At 49.8% G+C, this 27863-nt stretch overlaps 2 protein-coding genes across 3 annotated transcripts in view; one reads left to right on the top strand and one right to left on the bottom strand.

Annotated features, from left to right (window-relative positions):
• The first annotated feature begins 3418 nt into the window (after positions 1-3418).
• On the top strand, positions 3419-9304 carry SHISA2 (shisa family member 2). Its single transcript, XM_075490878.1, has 2 exons — positions 3419-4087; positions 6186-9304. The coding sequence occupies exons 1-2, from the start codon at positions 3784-3786 to the stop codon at positions 6737-6739; spliced, it is 858 nt and encodes a 285-aa protein (XP_075346993.1). The 5' UTR covers positions 3419-3783; the 3' UTR covers positions 6740-9304.
• A 9229-nt stretch (positions 9305-18533) lies between these two features.
• Positions 18534-27863, bottom strand: part of ATP8A2 (ATPase phospholipid transporting 8A2) — a 309679-nt gene continuing 300349 nt past the window's right edge. For both annotated transcript variants that reach the window (XM_075490877.1, XM_075490875.1), the window contains one exon: positions 18534-25870. In XM_075490877.1, coding sequence (XP_075346992.1) covers positions 25773-25870 — 98 coding nt within the window. In that variant the 3' untranslated portion in view covers positions 18534-25772. The remainder of the gene's footprint in view (positions 25871-27863) is intronic.

Raw genomic sequence — 27863 nt, 5'->3', positions numbered from 1 at the left:
TGTGGCAAGTTGCAGAGCATGGGCTGGGAATACGATAGGGAAAGGAAAACATTGCTAACAGCAAGAGCCACTTACACACCCACAGAAGCTCTCGGCAGCTCGGAGGGTCGTGTTGCAGGGTTTTCCTTTTCCCAGCTCTAAAGAGGTTCCAACCAAAATAGATAGAGATGCAGAATAAGGCGACAGGTCTGTGTTCCTGCTTTATCTTGGAGAATTTGTAAGATGGACACCCAAGGGGGAGGGAGAGGGGCTGTTGTTTCTTACTTACTGGTATGGCTTCCTCTAATTCGCCCTTTCTCTTCTTTCCTTCCTGTCCAACGGGCGCTGGCACAGCCAGTCCCGACAACGTTTGTGGTAGCTCACTGTGAGCGGTTCAGCAGCTCAGATTCAAGGTAGGGTGTCCTTGGTTTTCCCCCTGTTGAACGGGGAGCTGCTAAGGACAAAAGGCATGCTTTTGTATTAACCCTCTTTTCATGCCTTTCCTATTTCTGATGTCTTTTTTTTTGTTCATTTAACATGACAGCAGTTGTATTTGCAAGGAGCTTTAGCAAATGAGGCCTGTAAACCTAAGGAAAGCAAAGCACCGTGTTCTGAAGGCACATAAATACTTTTTTTAAATTCCCATCTGTGGAGGGACTGTAGTAGTAAACCAGCTAAAATGCCTTTGTTACAGTAAGGACACTGTCTGTCAATGCGGACACTGAATGAATTTGCAAGGTAAGAAGATACCGGTCCTACACAGTCACTTAAGCACACGGTGGCGATTATGCAGAGCAGTTTTGCCTGCAAGGATCAGCGTCCCGGTCCGGCACCGGCGCAGGGAGCTGCGCCTCAGCTCTGCGCCCGGGCGCGCAGGTGTGCGGGTCTCGCTCTCGCACGGCCAGCGCAACGGCTGGGCGCTGGGTCCTGCAAAAGCTGTAACGTGCTGTAAATGTACTTATCCCTACGCTGCTGCGCAGGCCGTTTGCAGTTCAGAGTGTTAAAAAAGATACGGAAAATGCACTTTATCAGTTTCAGACAACTAACAAAAGTAATTTTAACAAATCTTATTTTCCCTGCTCTAAGTGAGAAGATTTTGCAGGAAACACAGAACAGCATGCGAGTTCTTCAGCTGACTGTGAAATAACACGTGGTATTTGCTTTCCTGCCATCATGCTTTTGGCTTGAGAAGGGCAAGGGCAAAGAACATTTCTAATGAGCCAAAGGCCTCAGAAAACTACAACTGGTAGTAGTAGAAGCTTGGATACTTTTAGAAAAAATGAAGTTGAAGCAGATAATAGAGATTTATAGACTATGTGATCATTATTGACTACCTCTAGGCTTTAAAAATCTTTGTCCCCTCTAACATGTATGTTAAAAGCTGCGAGATGCTCGCTTGATGAGAAATGGAATGTGTCGGCCTTAGTGATGGGTTCAGTTTACACTGAAAAGGATTGAGTTAACGTTATGAAATTGCTAGACACAGGAAAGTAAATGAAAAAGTTGCAGAGTAGCTACTTTTGGTTTTGGGGCGTTTGGGGGTTTTTTTGTGCTTTAAATTTTAAATACTATGCATATTACCTGATCAGCTTGTAAAGACAGCTAGAAAAAAATCTTTGCTAATTAGTCTATCACTAACTACATTCTAAAGCACTTTGCGAAGTGCCAAATGTTTTAAGTTTTACGAAAGCATAATGAGGTGTGCTGTTATCTCTGGTTTTACCCAGACAAGTTGAGACAAATTCTGATCTTGAATATATAAAGTACCTGTTAGGGATAATCTCTGCAAGGGATCTGGTGCTGGTGTTTTGTTGTGATCAAGGCTCTTAACTGGGAATATGTATGTGCTAGATAAATAAAAAGTAGACTATCTTCTAATAGGCCGTTACTGCTATTGAAACACATCTACCTTGCTGAGTATCAGTGGAACCACTGACTCAAAGGATAGGGCTGGGAAAGTATTTTGCTTGCCACGTATAAAAGAATCAAGAAGCTGCTTTTCTTATTATGAAAATGCCAGTCCAACCCCAATTTAAAGAAAATGATCTTGTAGGATGACCTCTGGGACTGAAGGCATTTAACAGCTGCCGTGCTGTCACTGGGGGCTGCCAGACACCCCGACAGGTCACTGACGGGAGCTCGTGGTTTTCACTCCTTCTCCAGACGCTCCCCTTCCCTCGCCATGCCTCGACGCTGACCCACAGCACAGGGGTGTCTTGGGCAATGGCTGCTCTGGGCGATGCGGGCCGATTGTATTAAATCGCTCACGACTGCCTGTAGCGTGCTCCTCACCCCAAACTGAACGTGCTGGAGCTGACAGCTCTGGGTAACTGCTAATCAGGGTAACTGCATCTCTAACTCCATCATTTAAATCCCTGCAAGTTTCTTCTCGTTCGTCCAGCTGGGTTGATACGGGCATTGCAGAACCTGTTGCGCTGCAAACCCACTTTTCATCTTGATAACTACAAGCTTTTCCAAAGGCTGGCTGCTGTGGGTTACCAGCCCTCTCTGGGGCAAGGCACGAGATGTCTGGGACCCACCTCTTGCAGCGGCGTGGCTCTGGCCGTGGGCTGAGCCGGGAAAGGGACATGACTGGGAAATAACTCGCTGGCAGCAGCAGCGAAGCCGAGGGGGCAAAATGCAATCACCTGGGCTGTAATTTAACCAGAATGTGCTGGTCCAGACTAATACCTCTGTGAAAGCCTGCAGCTGTCTAGGAACGGCTGAAAGGAGGGAGAACAAAAGAGGGAGATGAAAATGGAGGGGGAAGGACTGGTACGTTATCAGTGAAAGAGTAATTTGATTGAAGAAAAGCTTGAAAGAATGAGACAAATAATTTTGCAGTCACCTTTCTTGCGGTGGAACGACTTAGCAGCAGGATTTACAAACAGCGACAGCTCTCAGAGCCGCCCCCTTTTCCGCCTTTTCATTACAAGTATTTCTGCACTTGACCTAATGTCTTGTAAGCAAAAGCACTGGGTGGCCACGTGCGAGCTGTTTTGAGTCTCTCCACGCGAGTCAGCAGCTCGGACACGCGTGAAAGCGCATCCCCGCGCCCTGCCTTGGGCTGCCGCTGCCCGCTCAGAAGCCGGGCGGCAGAAATACCGGGCGTCCTCCAGGCGGCGGCGTGTGTCCCCGCACGGCGGGGCCCGGCTGCCGCTCCCCGCGGGGCGCGGGTGGCTGCTTTCTGGGGGACGGAGGGGGGGGCCGGTGTCGGTCGTGGCGGCGGTGTCGGTCGCGGCGGCAGGGCGGGCGGCCGCGGGGCCCAGGCGCGGCCGGAGCAGCCATCGCCAACCGCCGCCGCGGGGCCCCGAGCACGGCGCGCGGGGGCGCGGGGCCGCCCCGTCGGGGCGGGGCGGGGCGGGCGCATGCGCGCTCGGGCGCCGCCGCTGCCTATAAGGGCGGGGCGCGGCGCCCCCGCCCCAGCGCGGTGCCGGGCGCGGCGCCGGACGGGGTCACCGCGGCGGCGGAGGGGCCCGCGGGCGGGCGGAGGATTGCGGCCGCGCCCGCCCGCCTTCGCCCATGGGCGCGGCGCAGGGCGCGGCCCGGGCCGTCGCGGCGCGGCGGCGGGGAGGGAGTAGCGAGTAGCGGCGGCGCCCGCCCCCCCCCCACCCCCGCGCCGCCCGGCCGGTGCTTCCCGGCGGCGGCTCCGCACCCCGCGGGCCGGCCCCGGGCATGCGGCGGCGGCAGGACCCGCGGCGAGACTCCCCGCAGCGCGGCGGCTGCATGCCCCGGGGGGCCGGGCGGCGCTGCCCCGGCGCGGGGGGGCTCTGACCGCCCGCCCGCCGCCCCCTCGGCGGCGCCATGCGGGGCGGGAGGTGCTGGCTGCTGCTGGCGGCGCTGGGCTGGCTGCTGCCGGCGGGGGCCGCGGCCAGCGGCGAGTACTGCCACGGCTGGCTGGACGGGCAGGGCGGCTGGCGGGACGGCTTCCAGTGCCCCGAGCGCTTCGACGGCGGCGACGCCACCATCTGCTGCGGCAGCTGCGCCCTCCGGTACTGCTGCTCCAGCGCCGAGGCGCGCCTCGACCAGGGCGCCTGCGACAACGACCGGCGGCAGGGCGGCGGCGAGCCGGGCCGCCCCGGCAAGGACGGCCCCGACGGCGCGGCAGGTGAGGCGGCCCCGGCCCGGCCCCGGGGTCCCCCGCGGCTCCGGGGGAGCCGCCGCGGGTTTGCGGCAGGCTCCTCGCCCGCTCCTTCCCCTTGGCGCCGGTGCCCTGCGCCGACGAGCGGTGGGGCAGGATGAACGGAGGTGGGGCCAGCCGAGCCTCCCGCGGCTCTTAAGCGGGAAGAAGTACCCACGCGTAGCCGCTTCTTTCTCCCTCCCTGTTGTTTGGAAGTCCGGCCCCGTCATCTTTAAAAGTGGGTGACACCGCTTTGCGACAGCCTTGGACACGCTGTTTGTCGTGCGCGGCTCTGCCACCGCTCTGAATTGGCTCCTCGGCCCCGTTTGTGCTCCCCATTAAAAAGGGAAGAAAAAAATGAAACGGCCCATCTGAGGGAAAAAAAAAAAAAAGAAAAAAAGTAACGTGACATTTCAAAATTACTTCTGCCCAGTCCCCACTTTCATTGTAGGCATCCTTCCAGCTCAGATACCCCGCTTAGGACTGGTTTTTACAAGGTTGAATTTCAAGGATAAACTCAAGTCTTTCTGCTGCTGTTTGAAAAAAGCCTCGGTGCCTTCCCAGCACCCTGGCTGCCATCCCCACACGCTGAAGGCGCTAGGAGTAGCCTGAGGTGATGGTATAATTAGGACAGATTTACTCCCGGAAAACTTGTGTGTTACAGTCTGTAGCAAGCGCGTGCACCTGCTCAAGAGCTGCTGTAGGGCCCGGCGCAAAAGTAGAGACAATTTTTTGCAAGCCTTTTGTTTAAAAAGTGCTAAAATAATGGGAGAAATGGGAGGGATGTGGCCTTTTGGTTAATAACTCGCTCCACGTAATTGGCTGTGCAAGGAGGTATTCTGACTTGAGCAGACGCAAACTCCCTTTGCAGTTTGGAGAACAAGGCATTTTTCGTAACAGTTTCCTTAACAATGTTTACTGCTCAGCAGGTTTGGGAGCCGTCGCCCTGTGCCGGCACTGGTTAACCCACAGGAGGGGCGGCCGCATCCCCTGGCCCTGTGCCCTGGGCACGTCGTTAGCAGCGGCTGCCTTAGCGTGGGTCGGGCAGGGGTCTGCAGCCCTGCCCGAGTGTTGGGGCTGCCGGGTTTTGGTGGAAATGATGAAGCCCAGGCGTGTTGTCAGGAGTGTCTGCAAGCGCTGAAGGGAGGCACCTTCCCCTCATTATTCCTGGATATACCCGTGCAGATTTCTTACTGAGGCAGATAAAACAGCTTTTTCCTGGGGAGTGCAGAGCGACCGGAGCCCAGGTCCTTCCAAGGATGGTGTTCGCCATCCACCCTGTCAGGCTCCTGACCCCACCGCTTGAAGCATCCATCACCTGCACTTTCTGCTCCCACCCCTCGCCCACCCTCACTCCTCCTGCCCTGGTGTCCCTTCTTTAAGCCTCGCAAGGAGGGATGCTGCCCCTCTGCTGGTAGTGAAGCTTTGGAGCATGGTGCTGTCACCCCACCGCCCGCCCCGTAGTTTCTCCCTAAATGAAGGGCTGAAGCGCAGAGCAGCCAGATGCTCGTCCCCCGGGCTGCGGGGTGGCAGAGCCTCCCTGACTGCTGTCCAGTCGCTGCCTGGCTGTCCCCTGCCCCAAGGGTGACAGCAGGCAGAGAGGGCTAGCAATGGGGAGGGATGCGATGCAGCACCGGGGTTTGACCACCCCCTGCTCCTGAGCCCTGAGCAGGGATCCTGCCCCCAAAGCATCTCCCTACAGCACGGTTCAAACCCAGCGTTCTCCTGCCTGATTTTTCTAGCGGGGCGTTTTGGAGACAAGATCTGGTGAGATGTGGAGCGGTGGTTTATGTGGACTAGACCACCATCAGTGGGAGGAAGCTGTCCTCCCTCAAGGTGTGAGCTGTGGGCTTTCCTCCCTGCTAATAACTTTAAAGGTGCTTTTGTAAACTCCAGCCATTGGTTTTAGCAGCCCTTTTCATCTTCCCTGTGCAAAATACTCAGCTGCAGACACAGCTTTTAGTGCTCGCCCTGCGTTGACCTGCGCTGGGGGGAGGTGGGCTCAGCTGGGGGGACGGGACCTTCTGCCAGAGCTGCTAAGGTTTGTCCTTGTCCCCCAGTGACGATGTTTTCCTTGCTGTTGCAGTGCCCATCTACGTGCCGTTCCTTATCGTTGGATCTGTATTTGTCGCCTTCATCATCTTGGGGTCGCTGGTGGCAGCTTGCTGCTGCAGATGCCTGCGGCCCAAGCAGGAGCCCCAGCAGAGCCGAGCCCCCGGGGGCACCCGCCTGATGGAGACTATCCCCATGATCCCAAGTGCCAGCACCTCCCGGGGCTCCTCCTCCCGCCAGTCGAGCACCGCCGCCAGCTCCAGCTCCAGCGCCAACTCGGGGGCCAGAGCCCCCCCGACCAGGTCCCAGACCAACTGCTGTTTGCCAGAAGGGACCATGAATAACGTCTACGTCAACATGCCGACAAACTTCTCGGTGCTGAACTGCCAGCAGGCTACCCAGATCGTGCCGCACCAGGGGCAGTACCTGCACCCCCAGTACGTGGGCTACGCCGTGCAGCACGACTCGATGCCGCTGACCCCGGTGCCCCCCTTCCTCGACGGTTTGCAGAGCGGCTACAGGCAGATCCAGTCTCCCTACCCGCACACCAACAGCGAACAGAAGATGTACCCAGCTGTGACTGTGTAGCGCTGACGCCTTCCTCCCCCTCCCCACCCGGCAGATTTTAATATCTAAACTGAATGGAGGAGAAATACTGCCTCAGAACGGAGCTCCCAGAACATCACTTGTAAATAATTTTGAAAGGCTCATGCATGTCAGACAGTGTTTATAAACCATTTATTTTCATCGGGGTCCATTGCCAGAAACTGTAGGATGATATCTGTGAATTAACATTGCCAGATACGCTCTCATTCCAGTGCATGATTTACAGCGGCGAAGGATTACGCTGAAAATGCATATGTATTTCAGATCACTGTACTTGTGAGATAAATGCCGGAGCCATTAAGTGCCCTTCAGGTATGACATGGTCAGAAGTATTTGCCTAATTAATTCGTAGAAAGAGTTTTGTTACACTGTACAAGACTGCAGTACTTAAGAAACCTCTTTTCTCCTTTCCCAGCTCCTTAATGACATTTCCCGTTGCTTTACAGACAATCACAACCGAGAGCCAAACAGTGCAATCCCTGCGTGCTGGGTGCTGGCACCAGCCCCCATGGTTTCTTACGCACCCCCAGTTTGGGGTGAAATGCCATGAAAGGCTTAGTCTTACAAAGACCAATTTTCCTTGTCCCTGGTATTTATGTAGGAATTAGAAGAGTGTGAATTGTTCGGCTCTTCCTTCCAGTGCACTTGAAACCCTTCTTGATTTGGTTTTGCCTCAAGATCAGGACGCAGTAGTGGTTTGCACAGACTTTATCTTTGTGAACTTTTTACTAAAAACAGGGTACGAGGTGCTTGCTCTTCCCGATGCTCAGCAAAGCTTTTGGTACAACTAGCAGCATCTGAGCTGAAACTGCCTTTGCAGAGAAGGGTCATACTGTGACTCCAAACACGCCTGATTTAACCTCACTTCCCATGAAACAGTAAACCCGTGTGAATGCGCATGAAGTTGTCAGCCCCAAACCCTGCTTGTGATCCAGTCTGACCATAGGAAAATGGGCTTTGTCCCCCTGCCAGCCCACTCGGAGTCCCCAGCTCCGTGGGGGGGCAGGGGGGCGTCACACAAAGCCGCCCCAACCTGGGCATGGGGGGGCTGGCGGAGGTTTGAAACCCATCCCCTTTTCTTCTTTACCCATGGGGCAGGGGACTAGGAAGGCACAGCTGCCTTTAAAAATAAGGCAAAAGGCCCAACCAAAGGATGAAGGAAGGTGCTTGCGGTGCCCCGAGATGCCATGGGGGTCAGGGAGGAGGCGCGATGGCCGGGGGACACTTTGCACTGGAGCTGCTGGCTCCGTCTTGCTTTGCTTCGTCTGGGGAAAAATACCTCTCTGGGTTGAAGAGGCAACAGCGTGCTGGGAATAATCAGACCGTGCTAATTGTAATATCACTCTGGATGCAACAAACTATTTTAAGGCTGGTTTTGTCTCAAAAAACATAGTCTCTGCATTTCCATCCAGTTGTTCTTCAGCCAAAGCACCACCACAGAGGACTAAGGGCATATACCAAAACCAGGCAATTACTGTAACCAGACCTGAGCTGATAAAAGGTTTCTTATTGTCTGATACTGTATCAATATGTAGCAATAACTGTGATACTACTATTTTTTGGTATGTCTGTTTTTAAATTACGCGTATGTGCGGAAGCATTGCCAAATCCAATGGTTTACTCGTAAGCATGCCACACGCAGGCAGTCTGCAGCAGGCAGAAATAGTTTGACCACTGACATAGGAAAATGAATAGGTAATTTATCCCAGATCTGCTGTTCCTGGCTGCGATCGCTCATTCAGCGCATAGGACCTGGACAGAAAGATTGGCTTACAAAACCCGGCTTCCCCTCCAGCCAGGCTGGGCGGCTTCGGCAAGGCAGCGACCGGCTGCTGGAGGCGTTGGGTGACTGCTCTGCTCTGCCCGCGCAGCTCGGTGCTCAGGGGATCTTTGAAGGCAGTAGGTGCACCAGAGCTGGGCGCTGCCAGGCTTTTGAAGGACCCAGCGTGCACTCGGGTCTCGTGGGGATTTAGGTTTCTACCTGCCCACGTTGCAGCTTGGGCACGTTGGCCTTGCAAAGCTGGGTTTGCAGCAGGCGCTGGGGCTCGGATGCCTTCAGCTGCTGGTGGCTTCGGCAGGAGCTGGGGGTGCTCGGCCCCAGGTGAGGCCCGGCCTGTTACTGCGTGGCCAGACGAGAAGCCCATCCATGCGCTCCTGATCTTTCCCGACTGTGAACCAAGTCAGCTCTCGCCCTGCCTTGCCAGCACAGGCTGCCTGCCTTGCACATGCCCTGGCGAGGACACCTCCTCCGACCTATGAAATTCAGGTGAATCTCTTTGTATATTGTTTACTTGTTTTTTTAAAAAAAAGAATAAGTTAAATTTAATTCTGTAGAAATTAATTTACAACTGAAGGCAGAGAAACCTGAGTTGTAAAAAAAAGGAAGTTTGTGAGATTGGTGGGGTTTTTTATGTCATGTACAATAATGTAAAACCAATGTTACCATTTGATATAGCTTTTAAATCTCTGAAAGGACACTTGCTTTAAAGTGTTTCTTACAAATGAAGAAAAAAGCCCCCTTTGTTTCTTAATAAATACTTTATGGTGTGACTTTGTTTTTGTTTGCTTTGTTATAGTTTTTTCTTCAGTTAATGCTTTACTTTCCTCTCTCTACAAGAGCACATCTGACCAGCCCAGTTCTCCACATCCTGGCAAAAAGCAAAGCTGGGATTTTTCGCTGCTTTTTTAAAGAATAACAGTAAAAACAACTTAGATGGCTGAACGCTTGGGCAGTCTGTACATAGCGTGTCCTGAAATGTCACGGCTTCCTGGCGTCCGGGGGAGGCAAAGGAGCAGGGCTGGAAGCAGAAAGGTGGCAGGGAAGGAGGGGTCAGCCATGGCTTAGAGCAGATGTGCTGAGGTGACGAGCACTTCGCAGCAGGATGGGCCAACAGTTTGTGTCAAAGCTTTTCCTTGTGTTTTGATAGGTTTTTTTTCCCTTGGCAGTTTTTTTTTTCCCTTGGTCAAGAGGGGTAGGGTTTTTCCTGCTGCACGTGGTGACTATGGATGGCACGGGGAAAGAGAGCGTGGAAACTGTTGCTGATAAACTCTGAGCGAGCGCAAGTGGGGGTTAGGAAAGATGCGTTTATTTACTTTTTATAAGCTGCTGTGTTAGTTGAGACCAGGGTCTATTTGGTTGCAACTCAGAAGGAATAGTCCCACGTGCAATACGATAACTGGAAAACCCCGGTGCAGTGCTGCGGTGTAGCACTGTGCCGCGGCAGCCCAGGGATGGCCTTGGACCAGGGACCAGGATGGGCACAGCGGCTCTCGCGTCCTACCAATGAAGGTGCATCTGTTCCGCAGGAGAGCCACTCTTCCCCTTTTCTTTATAATGCAAGAGCCTAAACTCTGAGGATTAAAAAAATCACAGCCACACTTCTAAACCTGCTGCATGGCCTGTAAATAAATTTTTAGCCTTATATGGCTGTAAGAAGCAATGGAAGCACTCCTGCAGTCACTTCACCCACCCTGCAGCCCTGGCCGAGTGCTCCCCATGGGGCTCTCCACGGTGGGTTGTGCAGCTCGGTGCGGGATGACTCGGGGCTCAGGAAAGCCGCCCTGCGAGGCCGTGCACCTTTTTGCTTGCTCAATTTCATCCCATTACTCAGTCCCATCTTCCCAGACTGCCCTAAACAATTCCTCTTTTTTCCTGCTGTTTACACCCCTTAAATTTACGTTCTCGCTCACTTGCAGTTTAAAGCATATGGCGTACTTTTTCAGTGCCTGTTTCTGAATACATTACTACCTATTTAAGGCACTGAAGTGTTCAGTGCCATGCCAGAGATGGTGTGCACGGTAAGCAGTAATGATGGTGGGGAGAAGCCAGCAAAACACATCCAGGCTGGGCTGGCACTGCTTTGCCCATAGCAGACACCAACACGCTGCCGGTGTCCTCGCGAGGGGAACCCTGGGCGCGGTGGCCCCCCAAGGCAGCTGCAGGCAATCCCGCCGGGCCCAGCCAGCGCTGGCCACAGCCCCTGCGTGCGCTCGCCAGCACTGGCTCGGCAAGGGGAGGGCCCGGCCGACCCGCAGCGCCGAAACCACTGAGCCACGCAGGGGAACAGCACAGAACCATCACCGGCGACACGACCCCCTCGCAACACGCAGGCGGACAACCGCTTTGAAATGTCGTACCTATTAGCCAGGCATGATCAGAGGACAAAGCCCGCTCCTCCCCATTAGCAGGAGGTTTGCGTGTCCCCGTACAGCTGTTACCAGCCGTCGCCACGTTTATTAGGGGAAAGTGGGGCTTGGTGCTACTAAAGGCTGTTGTGGTCCGTAACGCCCGGGGTCTGGGGCTCAGTTCAGCACATTAACCTCAGCACCTCCCTTTCAGAATACCTAATTTGTTGTTCACTTTCAGTCTTGCTGGAGCTCTTCTTTCCCCTCCAGTTTTCTGCTTTCCTGTTCTTTTCCTCCCACTGAAGTTGTTACTAAATATTATTCCCCACATGTATTCCCTTGTATTTTTCCAAGCTGAATCTCATTTTATTGTTTCCTGCTCATATTTCTTGCCTCTCTGTAGGTCCTTTTGTATTACTGCTCTATCCTCAGTGGGGTTTGCAACATTTTCCTGACCAGGATCACTTGCAAATGGACTGAACAAGTCAATTAAGCCTGTGCCATCCTTTCTCCTCTTCCCCATCCACACTGAATGGAGCCAGTTCAGTGGGACCCTGCCCTCCCTGGGGCTCACAGTATCCCCTGTCCTGTAGCAGAGCATTTAATCCCCATGACAGCATTTCTGTGCAACATGAATGGCCAGCTAACACCAGCCACTGGTGCTGCAACAGCCTCCTGTGCCTCGTCAGTGGGGAGACGCCCACCACGCTGGCCTATGTGGCACAAAAGATGAGTGTGATCTTCACCCGTGGAAAGCCCTCACGTGAACCAACACCATGGTGTGGCTGCTTTGCACCAGCTGAATGCTGGGGTGAGCCCCAGAGGTGAGGCTGGGCTGGGCGATGTCTCGCCTCAGGGCCCCAGGGTGCCCCAGTGCCCACGGCTCCTGGGACCGACCCGGCCCCGGGCGCAGCCGCCTGACGAGGAAGCACTACGGCCCCCGCGCAGGGCTGGCAGCCCTCTCCCTGCTGCACACATACCCCGTTCCGTCCCAACACTTACCGGTCTTGTAATTTGCTCACAGAAATGCTGTCGTATTTGCTTGGCTCAATTTGTTCTTTATATTTGGAAAATGGCAGCACACTGACAGGGCTTTTTTCACCTGGCTCATGACCCCACCCCTCTCACCTTCTCCAGCTCCTCCATGCTGGCTTGTTCACCACATTTTCTACGGGCCTCCTGTCTTCTCCATCTCTTGCTTGCCCCCATGCCAGCCCTGCACCCTGCGGGGAGCCGGGCATCACCTTGCGGTGGCTGCCGAGCCAGACCTCTCGCAGGGCAACTGGGCTGGATGGGGGCAGCTGGTTAAGGAGCGGAGGCACAGCTTCATTAGGAGACTATATGCCCATTTAACAAAGGTGATGTCTTCCAAATACTGAGGGCAAGAAGGCAAACCTTTCACTAGGCACAGCTGAAAAGTTGCTAGGTGTGTCACAGGTTGAGCACCCGCTTACTCCCCAATGCTCATTAGAAGAGGAGAGAGAAACCTCTCGAGCGTAATATGAATCACAGTTCTCAGATTGTGCTCAGACTTAAAGTGCCTCCAGCATTGTACTGGCCACTGGCTTCGCCAAAAGAAGGTTAATTTAATTTATATTTTTCGTAATATTTATCAATTTGGGTGGTTATTTCTCATGAGATGAAACCACACAGGTAACAGCTCAAACAAGTCACCTTCTGCACTGGGCAAAGCCCGGTATGCACAGCTCGCTAAGGAGAGATGTTGTTTCCTTCCCTCGTTTGTGGTGTTGACAGTACATCAGGAAATATGAAGGCAAACTCACCTTGAGCTTTGAAAACAGAATCTTGTCTGCCATCACAGGCTCTTTTCAGCCACTTGGTAGGCTTATAATAGCAAAAGCGTAATTCAATATTCAAGAAAGAGTTGCAATAACATCCTTCTTCCTAAATACAATAATGCTTCACTTTCCAGTGAGCAATTCCTTATTTGTATCAGTCCTTCAGAAAACCTCCAGCAAAGTCAAGGCAAACAATGCTATATCAAGCTGAAAAGTCTTGTTTAATTCAAAAGATGAGCTGCCTTCCATCAAGCCTTCCTTGTGTTTAATGCTGAAGCAGCTCAGGGCATGGCCCAAACCGGTTTGTCTTTGTAGGTTAACTTGAAAACAAAAAGGCAGCAGGCACCACTTTGGAGCTCATCAATCCTATTAAGCCAGGGCAAGTGAACATCAAGTTAGAGCGCAGCAATAACACAACAATAAAATGAAACTACTTATCTCCCTTCCAAGATATTGAGCAACCTCCTTTGATCAGGTTTGGAAAGTACTTTGAAAGCTGAGGAGGACAAGCTGACAGAGCACTTGATGCTGCTGGGCACAGAGCCGAGCTCAGCTGGGCCACAAACTTCCCTGAGCTCGACAGCGCTGCGGCCACTTGCCCCAGGGCAAGCCTGACCCGTTACAGGACATCGCTCCTCTGAGACAAGGACACCAGCTTGTTGTGCAGTCTCTGCGATGATTTATTACCCAAACGGTAAATATTGGCTTATGCAGCTGCTAATTCCCTCAGTATTTGCTTTTGAGAGAAAGAATCCGATGATTGACTTCAAATGTGAGACAGTCTGCGCATGATTGTAAATGTCTCGTTATGGGGGAAAAAGTGATTCTCGGTTTACATCGGTGCAAACCAAAAGCAACTGCTGTAGACCTAGTGTGCAGTCAGAATCAGGCTCTCAGTTTAAAAGCTAAAATGCCACCTTCACTATGTACAGGTAAATACGTATAGCCATCAACATGTACGACATAGGTACACACTTCAAGCTCAGATACCAGGCTTCACATCCAAATGAACTGAGCTAGGACTACATTACATTTTTTTTCCAGATAAAATCCTGTATTAGCGTGCTTGGAGGCAGCTCCTTCCACAACCAGCAACATGAAGAAAGGAAGGAGGGGGGGACCAGTACAGTCACAAATCCAACCCAACGCAACCATCCCTTACTTCCAGTCGCCTTTCTCCTGAGGGACCAGGAGGTGCTCCTGCTGCCTGTACTGGTTACTAGCAAGAACCACCAGCTCCATGGCATCAGTCAAGACCAATGAACCAGTCTTGTTGGTTTGATTGTGACAACTGCGCTGAGTGTTTGTCATCAGGCTGGAGGCCAGCAGCTACCAAGCCATCAGGCACAAAGTAGTGTGAGAGCTGAGGCTCCCAGGCACTTCACTGCAGGATGTTGGTGCCAAAACGCCTTGAAAGCTTGCAGCTTCAGGGTATGTCTTCATCACTCAAGGGCCTGCTTCATGTGACCCAGCAAGCTCGGTCTCCCCACCACTCCAACAACATGAATCAAGGCAGCACCTGATACCATAGGAACTGCAGAGGGGAACCAGGACCACCTCCTCCACTATCATGCCACTGTCTAGCAGATCAGTCCGGGCGTGAAAAATGCAGCATGAGCTCCCTCCTATCAAGCTTCCTCGTGGCCTGTGTCCTGGCTGAGAGTGGCCACCACAGCATCTCACCAGCATGGCTCACCATTCCCTGTCTTGGATGCAGCCCACTCACCATCTGCCCAAGAGCCTTCTCCTCAGCATGGATGACTGAGAAACTGCAGTGGTTTTTGGTGGCATTTGCAAGCCTCATTTCTCCACAGCCCCTTGTTTCTGCTGAGCAGGAAGCAGGAGGAAACCCACTGCTCCGTTCAAGTTTCCGAGGACCTGCTGCACCCCAAATGCTAGGGGAGCTCAAAGAGGCACGGGGCCGTGCTGGAGGGAAGGCCAGTGCTAGGTGGCTAGGTGGCTGGCCTGCAGCAGCGCTCATAGAAAGGGATTATGTTTCTGAAATCTTCTTGCTTAACATTCCTCAACCAGACCTTTCTCAGTTACACTTTTATTTTTTAATGCTCCCATTTCAGACTTGAGCATTAATCTATGGGTTTAGGGACTTTGATTCTCCTTTGGTCTGGTATGAGGCACCGAAGACTGCCGGCAACAGACTTAACAGCTGCTCCAGCAAATATTTCGCTCTGGGACGTGAGCACTAGACGCTCTCACAGCCTGGCCTGTCAAACTGTTAGATGGAAAGTCTCTGAGGTGATTAGTCAACTAATGTATCTAATAAGGGGTTTAAGCAGCAATCCATTATATTTAACAATTCTGAGAATCATTTCACCTTAAGTGCGCTGTACAAGAGACGACAGTGCAGGGAGCAGTCAGCTAAACATTGAGTTCTCCCACCACTAATGGAATAAAGCTTATTCAGGTTTATCATCAATTTTACTTGGGCATAATTGATTGCCCAGATGTGTGAGAAGTCTTAACATACAGCAAAGTTCCTGCTGCTACATGCTTGGGGGCTGGACTGCTGCTACGGAGGCCCAGGGAAGGAGCAGACGTATACCGCAGCACAAGAGGGATACACAAGGAGTTCATCGCTGGCTTTTTATTTCTCTGCAAAGGAAAAGCAGGTACTAGGTCTGGCTTCTGGGATAAAAGTATTTTGAAATGTGCTCAAGCAATGACTCGTAAAGGGAAGAGGGGAAATTTGGCTTACACCTCCTTTTTGTTTCCTAATTTAAAAAATCCAGAAGTAATTTGTTGTTTTAAAAAAGTCTCTCTATGCTCTTAAAAGTGGTTCTGTCGGCAATCTATAAGGAAAAAAACCAGTCATCAAGTTATAGCACCCTAAGGAGGAAAAGTTTTAGCCAGACTATATATAAATATGCATTTTGTTCCTGATAAAATCTGTTTAATTCCAGTATCTAATAATATTTGGACAAAAAGATCTCTTTGTTAAAGCTCATACACTTTTACTTTCTATAGGGATCTTATAATGTGTGTTCCCCATGGTCACCAAAAATCAAATAAGGCCAATCTTTTCTGCAAATTTAACTTCAGCTGTGACTTGAGTATCACTCCTGACTCGGTGCATGCATGATGGTTCTGTTCAGGAAGGATGATGCTGTTGCCTTGAGTCAGCTGCGCCCTGAGACTTAACACCCAGGCTCTCCCGCCGAGCTGCTGAGGCTCGCCCGTGCACCATCCCCCAGCTTCCCAGCAGGCCCAGCACAAGGGACAAGGTGGTCCACAGCTCACTATGAAAAAATATTAATGAAATGGAAAGGACATATTGTAGCAGAGAGGATCACAGCACGTGTCCCCCAGAGCATACGGATGCAGAGCTACTGGGGACACGAGAGCCTTTGTGTGGTGCTCCACACTGTCCGTTTTGCTTGAGGCAAGCGAGCTCGAGAGGTACTTCTCTAAGCAAGGCAGTGCGAGCGAGCTTGGCAGCGTCAGGCCGGCACCACCAGCAGAGACTGGAGTGATATTCCTGATCAGGCAGAAGCAGGAGAGATCCTGCCCCTGCACTCAGGATGGTTTGGAGAAAGGCATCTCTCATGGTCTTGCATCACCTCACACCTTGATGCATCATCAGACCACTCTCCCCCTGCAAACACAAGAGCATGCAGGCCCAGTGTTAAAAAAGCCTCATGCAAATTTAGCTGAAAGAAGGGAGGAAATGAGGTTTTAGGGCTTAATTTTCCCATGCTGTGTCTACATGACTTAGCTGGGACAAAAGATTCCCATTGGTGAAGCCTTGGTGAGATCAAATGTATCATTTGACACTTAATGACTTCTTTGCCTCAGCCTTTAATAGTAAGAGCAGTTGTTCTCCAGGTACCCAGCCCCCTGAGCTGGAAGATGGGGACAGGGAGCAGAATGAACCCCCATAATCCAAGGGGAAATGGTTAGTGACCTGCTGCACCACTTAGACACACACAAGTCTATGGGGCCAGATGGAATCCACCCAAGGGTACTGAGGGAGCTGGCAGAAGTGCTCACCAAGCCACTTTCCATCCTTTATCAGCAGTGCTGGCTAACTGGGGAGGTCCCAGTTGGCTGGAGGTTAGCAAGTGTGATGCCCATCTACAAGAAGGGGCAGAAGCAGGATCCGGGGAACTACAGGCCTGCCAGCCTGACCTCGGTACCAGGGAAGCTGATGGAGCAGAGCATCTGGAGTGCCATCACATGGCACATACAGAACCACCAGGCGATCAGGCCCAGCCAGCATGGGTTCAGGAAAGGCAGGTCCTGCTTGACCAACCTGATCTCCTTCTATGACAAGGTGACCCTCTTAGTGGATGAGGGGAAGGCTGTGGATGTTGTCTATCTAGACTTCAGTAAAGCCTTTGACATGGTTTCCCACGGCATTCTCCTGGAGAAACTGGCTGCTCATGGCTTGGACGGGTGTACTCTTTGCTGGGTAAAGAACTGGCTGGATGGCCGGGCCCAAAGAGTGGTGGTGAATGGAGTTTACTCCAGTTGGCGGCCGGTCACAAGTGGTGTCCCCCAGGGCTCTGTGCTGGGGCCAGTTCTGTTCATATCTTTATCAATGATCTGGATGAAGGGATCAAGTGCACCCTCAGTAAGTTTGCAGAGGACACCAAATTGGGTGGGAGCGTTGATCTGCCTGAGGGGACGAAGGCTCTACAGCAGGACCTGGACAGGCTGGATCGATGGGCTAGGGCCAATTGTATGAGGTTCAACAAGGCCAAGTGCAAGGTCTTGCACTTGGGTCACAACCACCCCATGCAACGCTACAGGCTTGGGGAAGAGTGGCTGGAAAGCTGCCTGGTGGAAAAGGACCTGAGGGTGTTGGTCAACAGCTGGCTGAATATGAGCCAGCAGTGTGCCCAGGTGGCCAAGAAAGCCAATGGCATCCTGGCTTGTATCAGGAATAGTGTGGCCAGCAGGAGTAGGGAAGTGATCGTGCCCCTGTACTCGGCACTGGTGAGGCTGCACCTCGAATCCTGTGTTCAGTTTTGGGCCCATCACTACAAGAGAGACCTTGAGGTGCTGGAGCGTGTGCAGAGAAGGGCAACAAAGCTGGTGAAGGGTCTGGAGCACAAGTCTTGTGAGGAGCGGCTGAGGGAACTGGGGTTGTTTAGTCTGGAGAGGGGAGGGGAGAGGGGAGACCTTATTGCTCTCTACAACTACCTGAAAGGAGGCTGTAGCGAGGTGGGGGTCGGTCTCTTCTCCCAAGTAACAAGCGATGGGACAAGAGGAAACGGCCTCAAGTTGCGCCAGGGAGGTTTAGACTGGATATTAGGAAAAATTTCTTCACTGAAAGGGTTGTGAAGCATTGGAACAGGCTGCCCAGGGAAGTGGTTGAGTCACCATCCCTGAAGGTATTTAAAACACGTGTAGATGTGGTGCTCAGGGACATGGTTTAGTGGTGGACTTGGCAGTGTTGGGTTTATGGTTGGACTTGATGATCTTAAAGGTATTTTCCAACCTAAACAATTCTATGATTTGTAGGAGAATATCTGTCCATCTAGTTTATATAAAAAGATGGTTTTCCCCCTGGAGACACTATTCAAATATCAGGTACCTGCTGTAAGCTCACCAGTACCATTCTTATTTTGCCATACTAGTCTTATATTTGGGACCTGATTTGAGACCCACTAAAGGAATCCAAGCCTTGTCCTCAGCGCTTACAGAAGCAGGCCCTTAAAACACACCCAAAAGGTCATGAAAAAACAAAAATAATCCACTCAGCAGCTTTGCAGGCTAAATCTCAAATGCATTTACCATTGAACTCTTGCTGCAAAACCTGGGGGTGGGGGGGAATAAAACAAACAAGCCTTGGTCCATTGGGTTGCTTTAATAAAAGGTTTATTGGAAATATTTTTGTGCAGACATACAACAGTCAACAACGCTGTTCAAAGCTACAAATTTGCTAAGTTTTCCGAACCTTCTAAAAATACAAGTAAATGACCTTCATTTGTATTCAGTCTGGGAGGGAAACAAACTCCACTGTAACACGATGCTGTATTTAAACTACCAGAGGACATTAATAGGATGTGAAAATGGTAACACTTCTAGAGGAAAAAACCCACACACCACTGCTGCTCTGCTGGGAGCCAATTAAACATCCCCCCACAGCATTACTCCTCTCTGCATATCCAGATTAAAACCTCTCCATCTGAAACAATATTTAAGCAATTCGAGTACAGATATGACAGACAAGCGGGCACATGACTTGGCTCGCTGATGAAAAAGATGCTGTTAAAGAGCCTGTCACTCAAGCCACTGAATATTTGACCTCCCAGCGCAATGGGCTGCACTTCGGGGGCAGGAGGAGGGACAGGGGGAGGTTTTCAAGTCAGACGACTCTTTCCAAAGCACACACAGTCCCAAAAGGCTTGGCTGCCTCATTGCTTTCTATCTGGAGCCTTTTTTTTTAAAAAAGAGTTGAGAAACAACTTTGAGCAACTTTCCAGTCTACGAGCTCTTGACGGTAAGAACGGGAAGTGCCTGCATTCCCTTCCTGAATCAAAATATCAACCAGAAGGGCAAAAGGAGAGCATATGCACTGTCTGTTAAATTCCATGTTTTCTAAGAAACCCTGCAGATGTTTCAAAATTCATTAATTTATGCCAAGACAACATCTGGAACATCTTCACAGGGAAGCCACCCAGAAAGGTGGTCAGAATTTAAAACAATCACGTCTTTCTGTTAATGTTGGCTTGCTCCCTTGGCTTCATCACTCCATAATTACAAGGGTGCTGACCTCCCAGCTATGCACAGTGACAGTTTGGCAATATATTAGTCTTTTCTTCACAGTAAGATTTCTGCATGACTGCCCAGAGCTGGGCTTGCCCACACAGAATTTGTCATTTACCCACTTCTATTTCTCTTTAGTAGCTACAGAGATGCTGAGGGAGATCCCCTCTTCGCAGACTTCAGGAGAACCTGTCTCACCTTCTTCATACGTAAAGGAAGGCTTTGGAGAAACCAGCTTTTACCTTCTGTCCACACCACAAATGAGCAGGCCACCAATCCAAGTGAAACAACCCCTAGGCTTCACACTCTATCACAAAAAGACCCAGGTCCTCAGATTAACAAGCCCCTTCCACCGGCCTAGGGGATAGGAACCTGCCCAGGAGCAACACCTAATGAGAAGTCCCATTAACTCTCCATGAAAGATATTCCCTGTCAGGACTGAAATAATTTCAGCGCTCAATTCCTGTGGGTCCATGAGGCAAACAGCAGCCAGGAAACAATTTAGCAATCTGTCATAACCCAGGAAACAACCTGCTAGAGCCAAGGGACACTAAGCAGGAGGGCTGCCGGCTGGGACGCATTCCCTTTCTCCAAGCCCAGGACTGAGCTTAGCGCCAGAGAAAGCTCAGCTTCAGGAGGTAACGGAGCTTCGCAAGCTCACAACACAGCTCTCTTCCTCCCTTCCCAGAGCCACAGGAAGGAACCAGAGAAGTAAGCTTTATCACGGCTCTTCAGGGAATCCCGAAGAATCCCTCCCCTCCCTTGTCTCTAACAGCAGCAGTTGTCTTGGCCAAGCTATTTTGTTTCCCAGTCCCTTCACCCCTCCAGACAGCCCATCCGAGAGCACATTCCCGGCCAGATAAACCCAGCCAGGCTGTCTGGGCTTTCTGCAGGTCACCGAGAAGTGATCACCTTTGGGATTCACTTGTGTGGCCAAGCAGCACAGGGCACTTTCTGGTTTTCATTTGCCAACAAGGCTCAAAGCCTCCATTAATCTTGGTGCTAGGTATGGAAAAGGTACGGAAAGAGTTATTCTCTGTACCCGTATGGATTTATTTCGTTGTCATCTATTGTACTAACCTGTCCCGTGACCTTCTCCAGACACACAGCTCTGGTCACAAGCACTGAAGAGTAGGGGAGGCTTTCTTGGGTGTCTGGAGGATAATGAAGCTTTCAGGTAAGAGCATCTGAGCTTTCTCTGTCCTGGAGCTATTCAGTTCTGAGAAGTCAGGGTTAAGCAGTATTATAAGACTAGTGAAAATAAAATGGGAACAGGGCTGTGTTAACTATGTAACCAAACTGAGGAGACTTGCCCCAACCCCATACAGAAGGAGAAAGCTCTAAGAAAAAAAAAAATCAACACGTATGGTTTCACCAAACAATGTATTGAGCCCTTTGTGTGTGGTACAGAAAATAGGTAAAAGCATGTTTCATTGTATTCTAACAGGAATTGCTTGCAGTCAACCAAGAAAGCTCAGCACCAGGAAGAATAAAAGCTCCAGAAAGAAACTACCTGTCTGAAAGCTCAGGTCATGTCAAAGGCCCAACCTCATCAGCACTAACATGTCATTTCCAGAGAAGCAGGGGCCGTGCTCCTGGAGCAGCTTCTTCTACCCCTGCTGCTGCTGGCAGAGTCCCACCAGCCACCGTCTATGACACACAGACAACCGTGACACCGTGTTATGGAACGGGCAGCTCCCTGGGGCTGCCTCTCTCAGCCTGGCTGGAGAGCTGCCCTTCAGAGCGGGATCTGGTCCAGAGCTCCTGCACAGAGGGCTTCTGAGGAACAGTGACATGGCTGCAAATAAGCGACACGCTAAAGGGAAGTGTCATTGCTTGTTCACTCACTCGCCAAGTGACACAGTTGCTCACACAGGGCCTGACCGGTGGGATGGGAATGGGCTGTGTACAAGTCCAGTCATCAGATTCATAACCTGCTGAGTCTACATGTCTTGTATACCTCTTTACACTGTCTGCAGTGACAATTATGAGTTATGGCTAGGAACAACACTTGGATTTGGATTCAAAACTCTCCCCATTTGATAGGCACTTTGGCTGTGCCTCTAACAGCTGCCTGCAGGACAGCCTCAGGGCTGTGCCCAGGGGACCCTGCAGGTACAAGGTAGGGTTAGGGTCTGGATCTGCTTGGTGCTCAGCATCCTCGAGGAGGCATGGAGCTGCAGCATAGACCGACTCTGAAGGGATGAGTACAAGGGTCCTTCCCGATAGGACAGAAGGAGCCCAACTGTCTGGAGACTGAGGAACATGCATGGTTGCTACCACGTTTCAGAAGCAAACTGCTACCCAGATGCATCAGGTATAGCATAGACACAGCCAAATTCTCCTCCAACCCATCAGGTATTTCACATCATCACCGTTTATTGTTAGACTCAACAAGACACAAAGAGCTCTCCCTGCAAATTGACTAAAGTTTAAGGCATTGATACTGTGTGATGATCCAAAACTAAGGTAAAACATCCTCAGTGCCTTAAAACTAGGGAGAAATCTGACAAATCCAAAGTGCTTCTCGGGGGAGAACACCCGCTCTAGGGCTGCTCTGCTTCAATCTTGAGCTGTGAGGCGTAACAGCAAAAGTACAGTCCTCAGAGTATTTAAAAATGAAATTAAGTCATTATTTATAAAACCAAGGGAGAATGTAAATAGGGCATCACTGGTCTGCACTGATGACTGGAGGCAATGCAAAACAGCAGATTTGGTGAGTTAGCCCAAAAGGGCAAAATAAGCCTGCAGGACAGGGACAGCGTAAAGACCGTGCACCTCTCAAGCTCTTCGGGTTGTCCATAGAGGGGCAAGTTGCACCCAGTGTAGCCACTGACCATGCCATAGTCCCTGCATTTTACTTATTCTGGTCCACCTGAGCTTTCTCTTCTTTATTTATGAGCATTGACTGTCTCCCAGCAAACACGCTCCAGTACATGCTGTAAAAATAATGTAATCTTGGTAACAGGAGACTTCCCTGCAGCATCTGCTATTAGCTGCTGGCTGAGGCAGGGGAAGAGACTGCACATTTTTGGCATGCACTTGGTCTAGCAAAGTGCAGATTAGTGAGGCTTGACTGTTATCTTAATTTACAGCCCATACAGTTCATGTTAACTCCACACACATTTTTAGATACATTAGCAGCTTAGTTTGACTCAGATACTTTTATTGGTTATTTGCCATTTCTCCTTGACAAGTTATTACTGACTTCCCATGCTAGCTCCCTACAGCAAGACCTGAAGCCCTGTCAATGAAAAGAAAATGTCAACAGACTTCTCAGCAGTGCTCAGCTCAGGCTCCTGCTTGCCAGCTTTAATTTGCTACTAGGCAATCGTTAAAGGAACAGCAGCTTCAATGCAAGCAGAGATTATGGTGTTACAAAAAGAAGCAACCAGATCCAGGTCTAATTCAGGAAAATCACCACTTCCTTCTGAATATTCAAAACCTCCACCACCACTTTGGTCAGTGCAGAGAGCTGCCCAAGAAACCCTATTCTGATCAACTGTAGGTAGTTAAGTCTGGACAGTCGAGCAGAAATCTCCCATTCCTTCCGCTCCGATACCCTGTCTAGTTGATAACACTTTCTCATAGCTCTTTCAAAGGTTGCCGTTACTGCTACATACATTTGCGTTAATGAACAAGGAATTCTGCTGGGGCAGAGCAGCTGTCGCTCTCCTTTTGCTAACACACCACCAGAATACACCTCATCATTGTTCACCAAGACAAGTAACTGCAACAGTCAGGCTACAGCATATTACAATATATTAATTCCTGTAATGACTCCAAAGAACAAGAAGAATGCCAGGTCTTGACCTGTGTGGGCTCTACAGGATGAACTCAGCTAGAGATTAAGGCCTTACAGTGATGATAAAGTCTGACCCGCTAGCGCCAGTGTCACATACTGTATAGCCTGTGACAAACCCCATGTGTAATTCCCATTGAGCTGACATCCAACACACATACCTCAATCTAAGCCACTATTCACTCTAGGGAGGGTTTGTGTTTGTGACACACACTGACCTCAATTTACATAGAGGTCAAAATGATACAGCCCATAGTCTGCACTAATAAAATAAATCACATTAGGTGACAGCTGCTCCTCCCCAGCATCTCTCATTATGTTCTGTAAAATTTTGTTGCACTAAGTTAAGAACAGAAAAGACTCCAGAATCCTTTCTATTCTCTGCTCATTTACTTGCCCTTCTTCATTATCCAGAGGCTTTTAAAAGTTTTTTTCTGTATCCTCATGAAAAGCCTCCAAATTGTTTACATACCAATGTTTAGTGTGTGGCTTAGAGTACAAAGACTAAGCTGATCTCGCTTTGTCTCGGTGGGAAGTTAATTTTCCGTGTGTTGTTACAAAAGGAAGAAACAGCAGTTTTGAGGACAGGCTTATACCACACATTTCCTAAATAGATTTTGTTTCTCAATAAAAGAAAGCGTTTAACAGGTTAGATCAGCGTTAAGATTTAAAAGCTCCTGGGATGAGGTTCACCCTCCCCTTATTTATTCTCTGCACTAGTATTCATGCCTTTAAACAAAATTCATCTCCCAGAAAATACATACACCCACACTTGGCCCCTCGACATTCATGCCTATGGCAAAACTATTTGCACGTTTCCCTTAGTGCATAATTGTCTCATTAGCACTGCAGAAAGAAGGTGATGACTTTTCCCTCTGTGCCATCAGCCGAATCCAAGAGCAATCCTGCTTGGTCCTGCAGGAGCAAAATTTGCTTTTTAACATGGAAGGGGACTCCGAGCCTCCGAGGTGGCACTGGGAATTGAACTGCAACACTTGAGCACTGGCACTTATTCACAACCCTTAAGGAAGATTAAGCTAGTAGGCCAGGCTGGCATTTTCCTTTTCCTTGCTAAACATAAATATTCATATTCAAATTGCTTTTGGATATATTTAAATCAATAAAAAGTGCTGGATGACAATCAATAGGGCAAAAAACAATGCCAACTTTTTAAATGCACAGATGTAGTATATACATTAACCACGAAACCTGGCTAAAACACAGCAGTATTTACTTTATGCTATTCAGAAATGTGGCTTGGCGACTAAAATTAATAGAACTTGTCTGGAGGACAGCATAAGCTTTCTAAGAGTTCTTTCAGCTTTAACTTATGCCCCAGTTTTTGCTTTTTTTCAAAATTCCAATCTATGCAGCAGCACGCTTGTCCCACTGGCACAGCGAGGCCATGAAGCCAGCATTCCTTCCAAGGCTCACGGGTCCGAGTGTGTCAGGAAGCCTGTTGATGGATCAGATCTAGAAGAGGGACTGGTTTGGCTGAACAAACAAACAGAAGGTCTTCTCTTCACAGTGACCAGCTCTGTGTGTGTACATGTGTGTGCACGCACGTGTGTAAACCCTTCCTAACCTTCCTTTGCAACCCTGTCCTACCTGGACAGGGGAATGCTTCTTTAGGGTTACAGTATCAGCCTCCTGAGTGGATGCACATCTTCCTTCTCAACATCTGACAAGCTTGTACTTAAGTTCTCACTGTTTTGTTCTATTGTTAAAGTGGGAATGGGATCATGGAGGGGAAATCCCAGGCTACACTTGAAGTGCATGTCCAAATACATCATGAAGAGTTACCAGGAGGCGCCTGTTTGAGTTCATCTTTGTGCACAATGCCATGCACTCAAGACAGCTGCCCTGCTGAGCTCTCTGACTTCCACATCCTGGCTTTGTGAGTAAGCTATTAATTGGGTTTTAGAAAGCTAACACAGAGCCCTAATAAATCCTGTAAGAGGGCAAGAAATAGTCTAAGTAATTCATTGCTATCTTGTGTTATTGTGTCATAAGAAGGCAAATAAGCATTTTTAGCTAAAGACTGTGTTGCAATCAAAAATTTGATGCCAAATTGTCTGTTAAAAATTTCAGCCAAATTAGTAAACAGTGAATATTAGAGGGAGTAAGGTCTGCATGCAGCCACGTGCACTTGGTCCGTGTGTAACAAAACAGGAAATCTCAGCACCCCATTCCAATTAAGCAAAGGCTGATTTCTCATGGAACATAAATTTTCTACTTTTCTCCCAGAACAACCTTATGCTGATGTTTTAAATAGTGATAAAACATTGTTTTTAATTTCACACCTCACATAGCACAATCAAATGCTTCATAACAACATAAACAAAACTTTAGGCAGAGCTTTGCGACTGAATTCAAACAATGATTTCCTCCCACAATATGTACTCAAGGTTTGCAGGGAGAATACAGAAACTTGTTGGCTAAGGCCACAGAAATGAGTTCTCTGGTGTTTTGGCTGCTGCTGCCAACCCTAGTCAAGAATGTGTTAACAGTGGATGCATTGATCCAAATCCCATTATTCCCACCACCCATCAAGAACCACTTATTCTATTTCTGCTCTCCTTTTGGTTGTATCGTAGGATCGAACAACTTGCGACTGGGAAACAACACCATGTTCTTCTTGGGAAAATGCATACCCATCTGAAAAAGCAAAGGAAGAAAAAAAATAAATCACTGGAGTCCAGCTCAAGGGCACAGTCCGTTTTTAGGAACAGTTTTAGGCATTGCTAAAATTACATGACTGAGACTGCAACAATCTTCATTTCTGTGCTGTGCCTCTGATATTCACAGCTGTGCACTACATTGCCCATGGGGCACAGAAAGGATGTCTGCTGCCAGCTCTGTCTTACTGCTCCCCTCCCCAGGCCACGTTAGCGTACACAGTCAACATTTCCCTCTGAGTTAACCTGACTAATAAGCTACAGATTGACTTGGACACTATGTGTACTCCCATAGTGGCAGAGCTTCTTTAAAGACTTAACGGACAGGTAGAGATTTGCATTTTGGCTCGACTTCTCTATAGCCTGCTTGATATCAGCGGTTTTCCTGGAGGAACATGGAAATGTCTAGACCACAACTGGATCCGAGTCACATCTTCCTCTTAGCTCCATTCAGGATATTTTTTTTTTTTTTTTTCTTACAAGTTTCCAGGTGGCATCTGACAAATTGCACTGAGGAACTCTCGATTCTTTTGGCCAGTCACCCATATCTTGAATAGAGCAAACAAACATATTCTGCAGGTCTCTATTTTGCAGAAGTTAATCCTGCTAGCTAGCACAATCCTTTGGGCTCCCTAGAAATTACTCAGATGAAAATAACCATGTGTCTGATTTATTTTAAGGTATTGTGGACAAGGCAAGTGACATTTCTGACACCATCTGCAAAACAGCACGTTACTGGTAAAACAGTCACAAAAGCTAATGGGCCATAGTGAAACACCAAGCAATATTTAAAGCAGACATGACCCTACAGAAAATTCTGAATGGAAAACTACAGCAAAGGACAACAGACTTTATGACAACAAGGAAAGGTGATTTTTCAGGCGTAAATGGGTAAGCAGAAAGGATAAGGGCAGATTAGCATAGTTACACACATGGAGAAACAGGAAAGTCACAGGCTATACAGAACCAGATAATGCTTTGTAGTAGGAAAACTGGCAAGAGTTGGCAGATGTGAACACTGCCTGGGAGAACCCAAGAATTATACCATGGCTAACTCTCCATGGGCAACTCTCCATCTGCCCCGAGCAGCTCTGGAAGCAGGAGCTTGTGAATTCTGAAATCCTGCCCCAGATTCACCCCAGGCTGAAAGACACAGCATCAGATAAGAACGGATGTCCCAATTACTACCCAGAGACCTAGCAAATGTCTTTCAGGAGTCCTCCCTTAACAGGCTTAAGACGTATTCCCCCTCCTAGATCAGGTACTGAGGTGAGATAAGGCTAGAGCACAACACAGAGGGACCCTGTGACAGAAAGGCACACAGGGCTGAACACCCTCTTAAGGCAAGAGGAATGCGAGGACCCTAAGCAGCTTGGTGCTGAATTTGCTCCCCATGGGCCTGAATGCAGCCTGCTTTGAAGCAGGCGACTGATGCTGGCAGCCAGGAGAAGCCCAGAAGGCCAGAAATGAACTGTATCCCTGAGTGAGGCTTGTTAAACCTTCACCTTGACAACCAACTTGGCACCATGTGAGCCAAGCACAGATGCTCAGGCACTCCTAGATCTTTTCCTCTGGCTGATGCCTGCACAGGGAGGGTGGTCAGCAACTCCTATACAGCTGTAAGCTGCTGGGAAGAGAGTCCCACAACGCTAGGGATGACCACTATTCAATTAATGTGGAAGGTCGTCTCCTCTCTCACAGAATGCAGGTAAACGTCACCTCTGAAGCCACAGGGACTTTGCTGTAGATTGGAACTCTTAAGGCAGAACACACGCTCCCTTAGCAGGAGAGCACACTATCAGCAGGTTAGCTGACCTGAACCACAAGCACGGTAGGAGGTCTTTGCCAGTAAATGGAGGGGATTCAAACAGAAATACATCATCCAGAACTAACTCCAGTCACATCTCCCTCCTGGAGTGACTGCAGGACAGTATGAACTTTGATTTGGTTATGTGACCGATCATCCCAGCATC

This window comes from Mycteria americana, chromosome 1 (assembly GCF_035582795.1).
Source record: "Mycteria americana isolate JAX WOST 10 ecotype Jacksonville Zoo and Gardens chromosome 1, USCA_MyAme_1.0, whole genome shotgun sequence".
Taxonomy (NCBI): Eukaryota; Metazoa; Chordata; class Aves; order Ciconiiformes; family Ciconiidae; genus Mycteria; species Mycteria americana.
This window is presented reverse-complemented; position numbering and strand designations above follow the sequence as displayed.

Excerpts from the sequence above, each read along its gene's own strand:
- SHISA2 (XM_075490878.1), top strand. The coding sequence starts at position 3,784 with ATGCGGGGCGGGAGGTGCTGGCTGCTGCTGGCGGCGCTGGGCTGGCTG. Across the intron at positions 4,088-6,185 it reads CGGCCCCGACGGCGCGGCAG|TGCCCATCTACGTGCCGTTC; the intron begins GTGAGGCGGCCC and ends TTGCTGTTGCAG.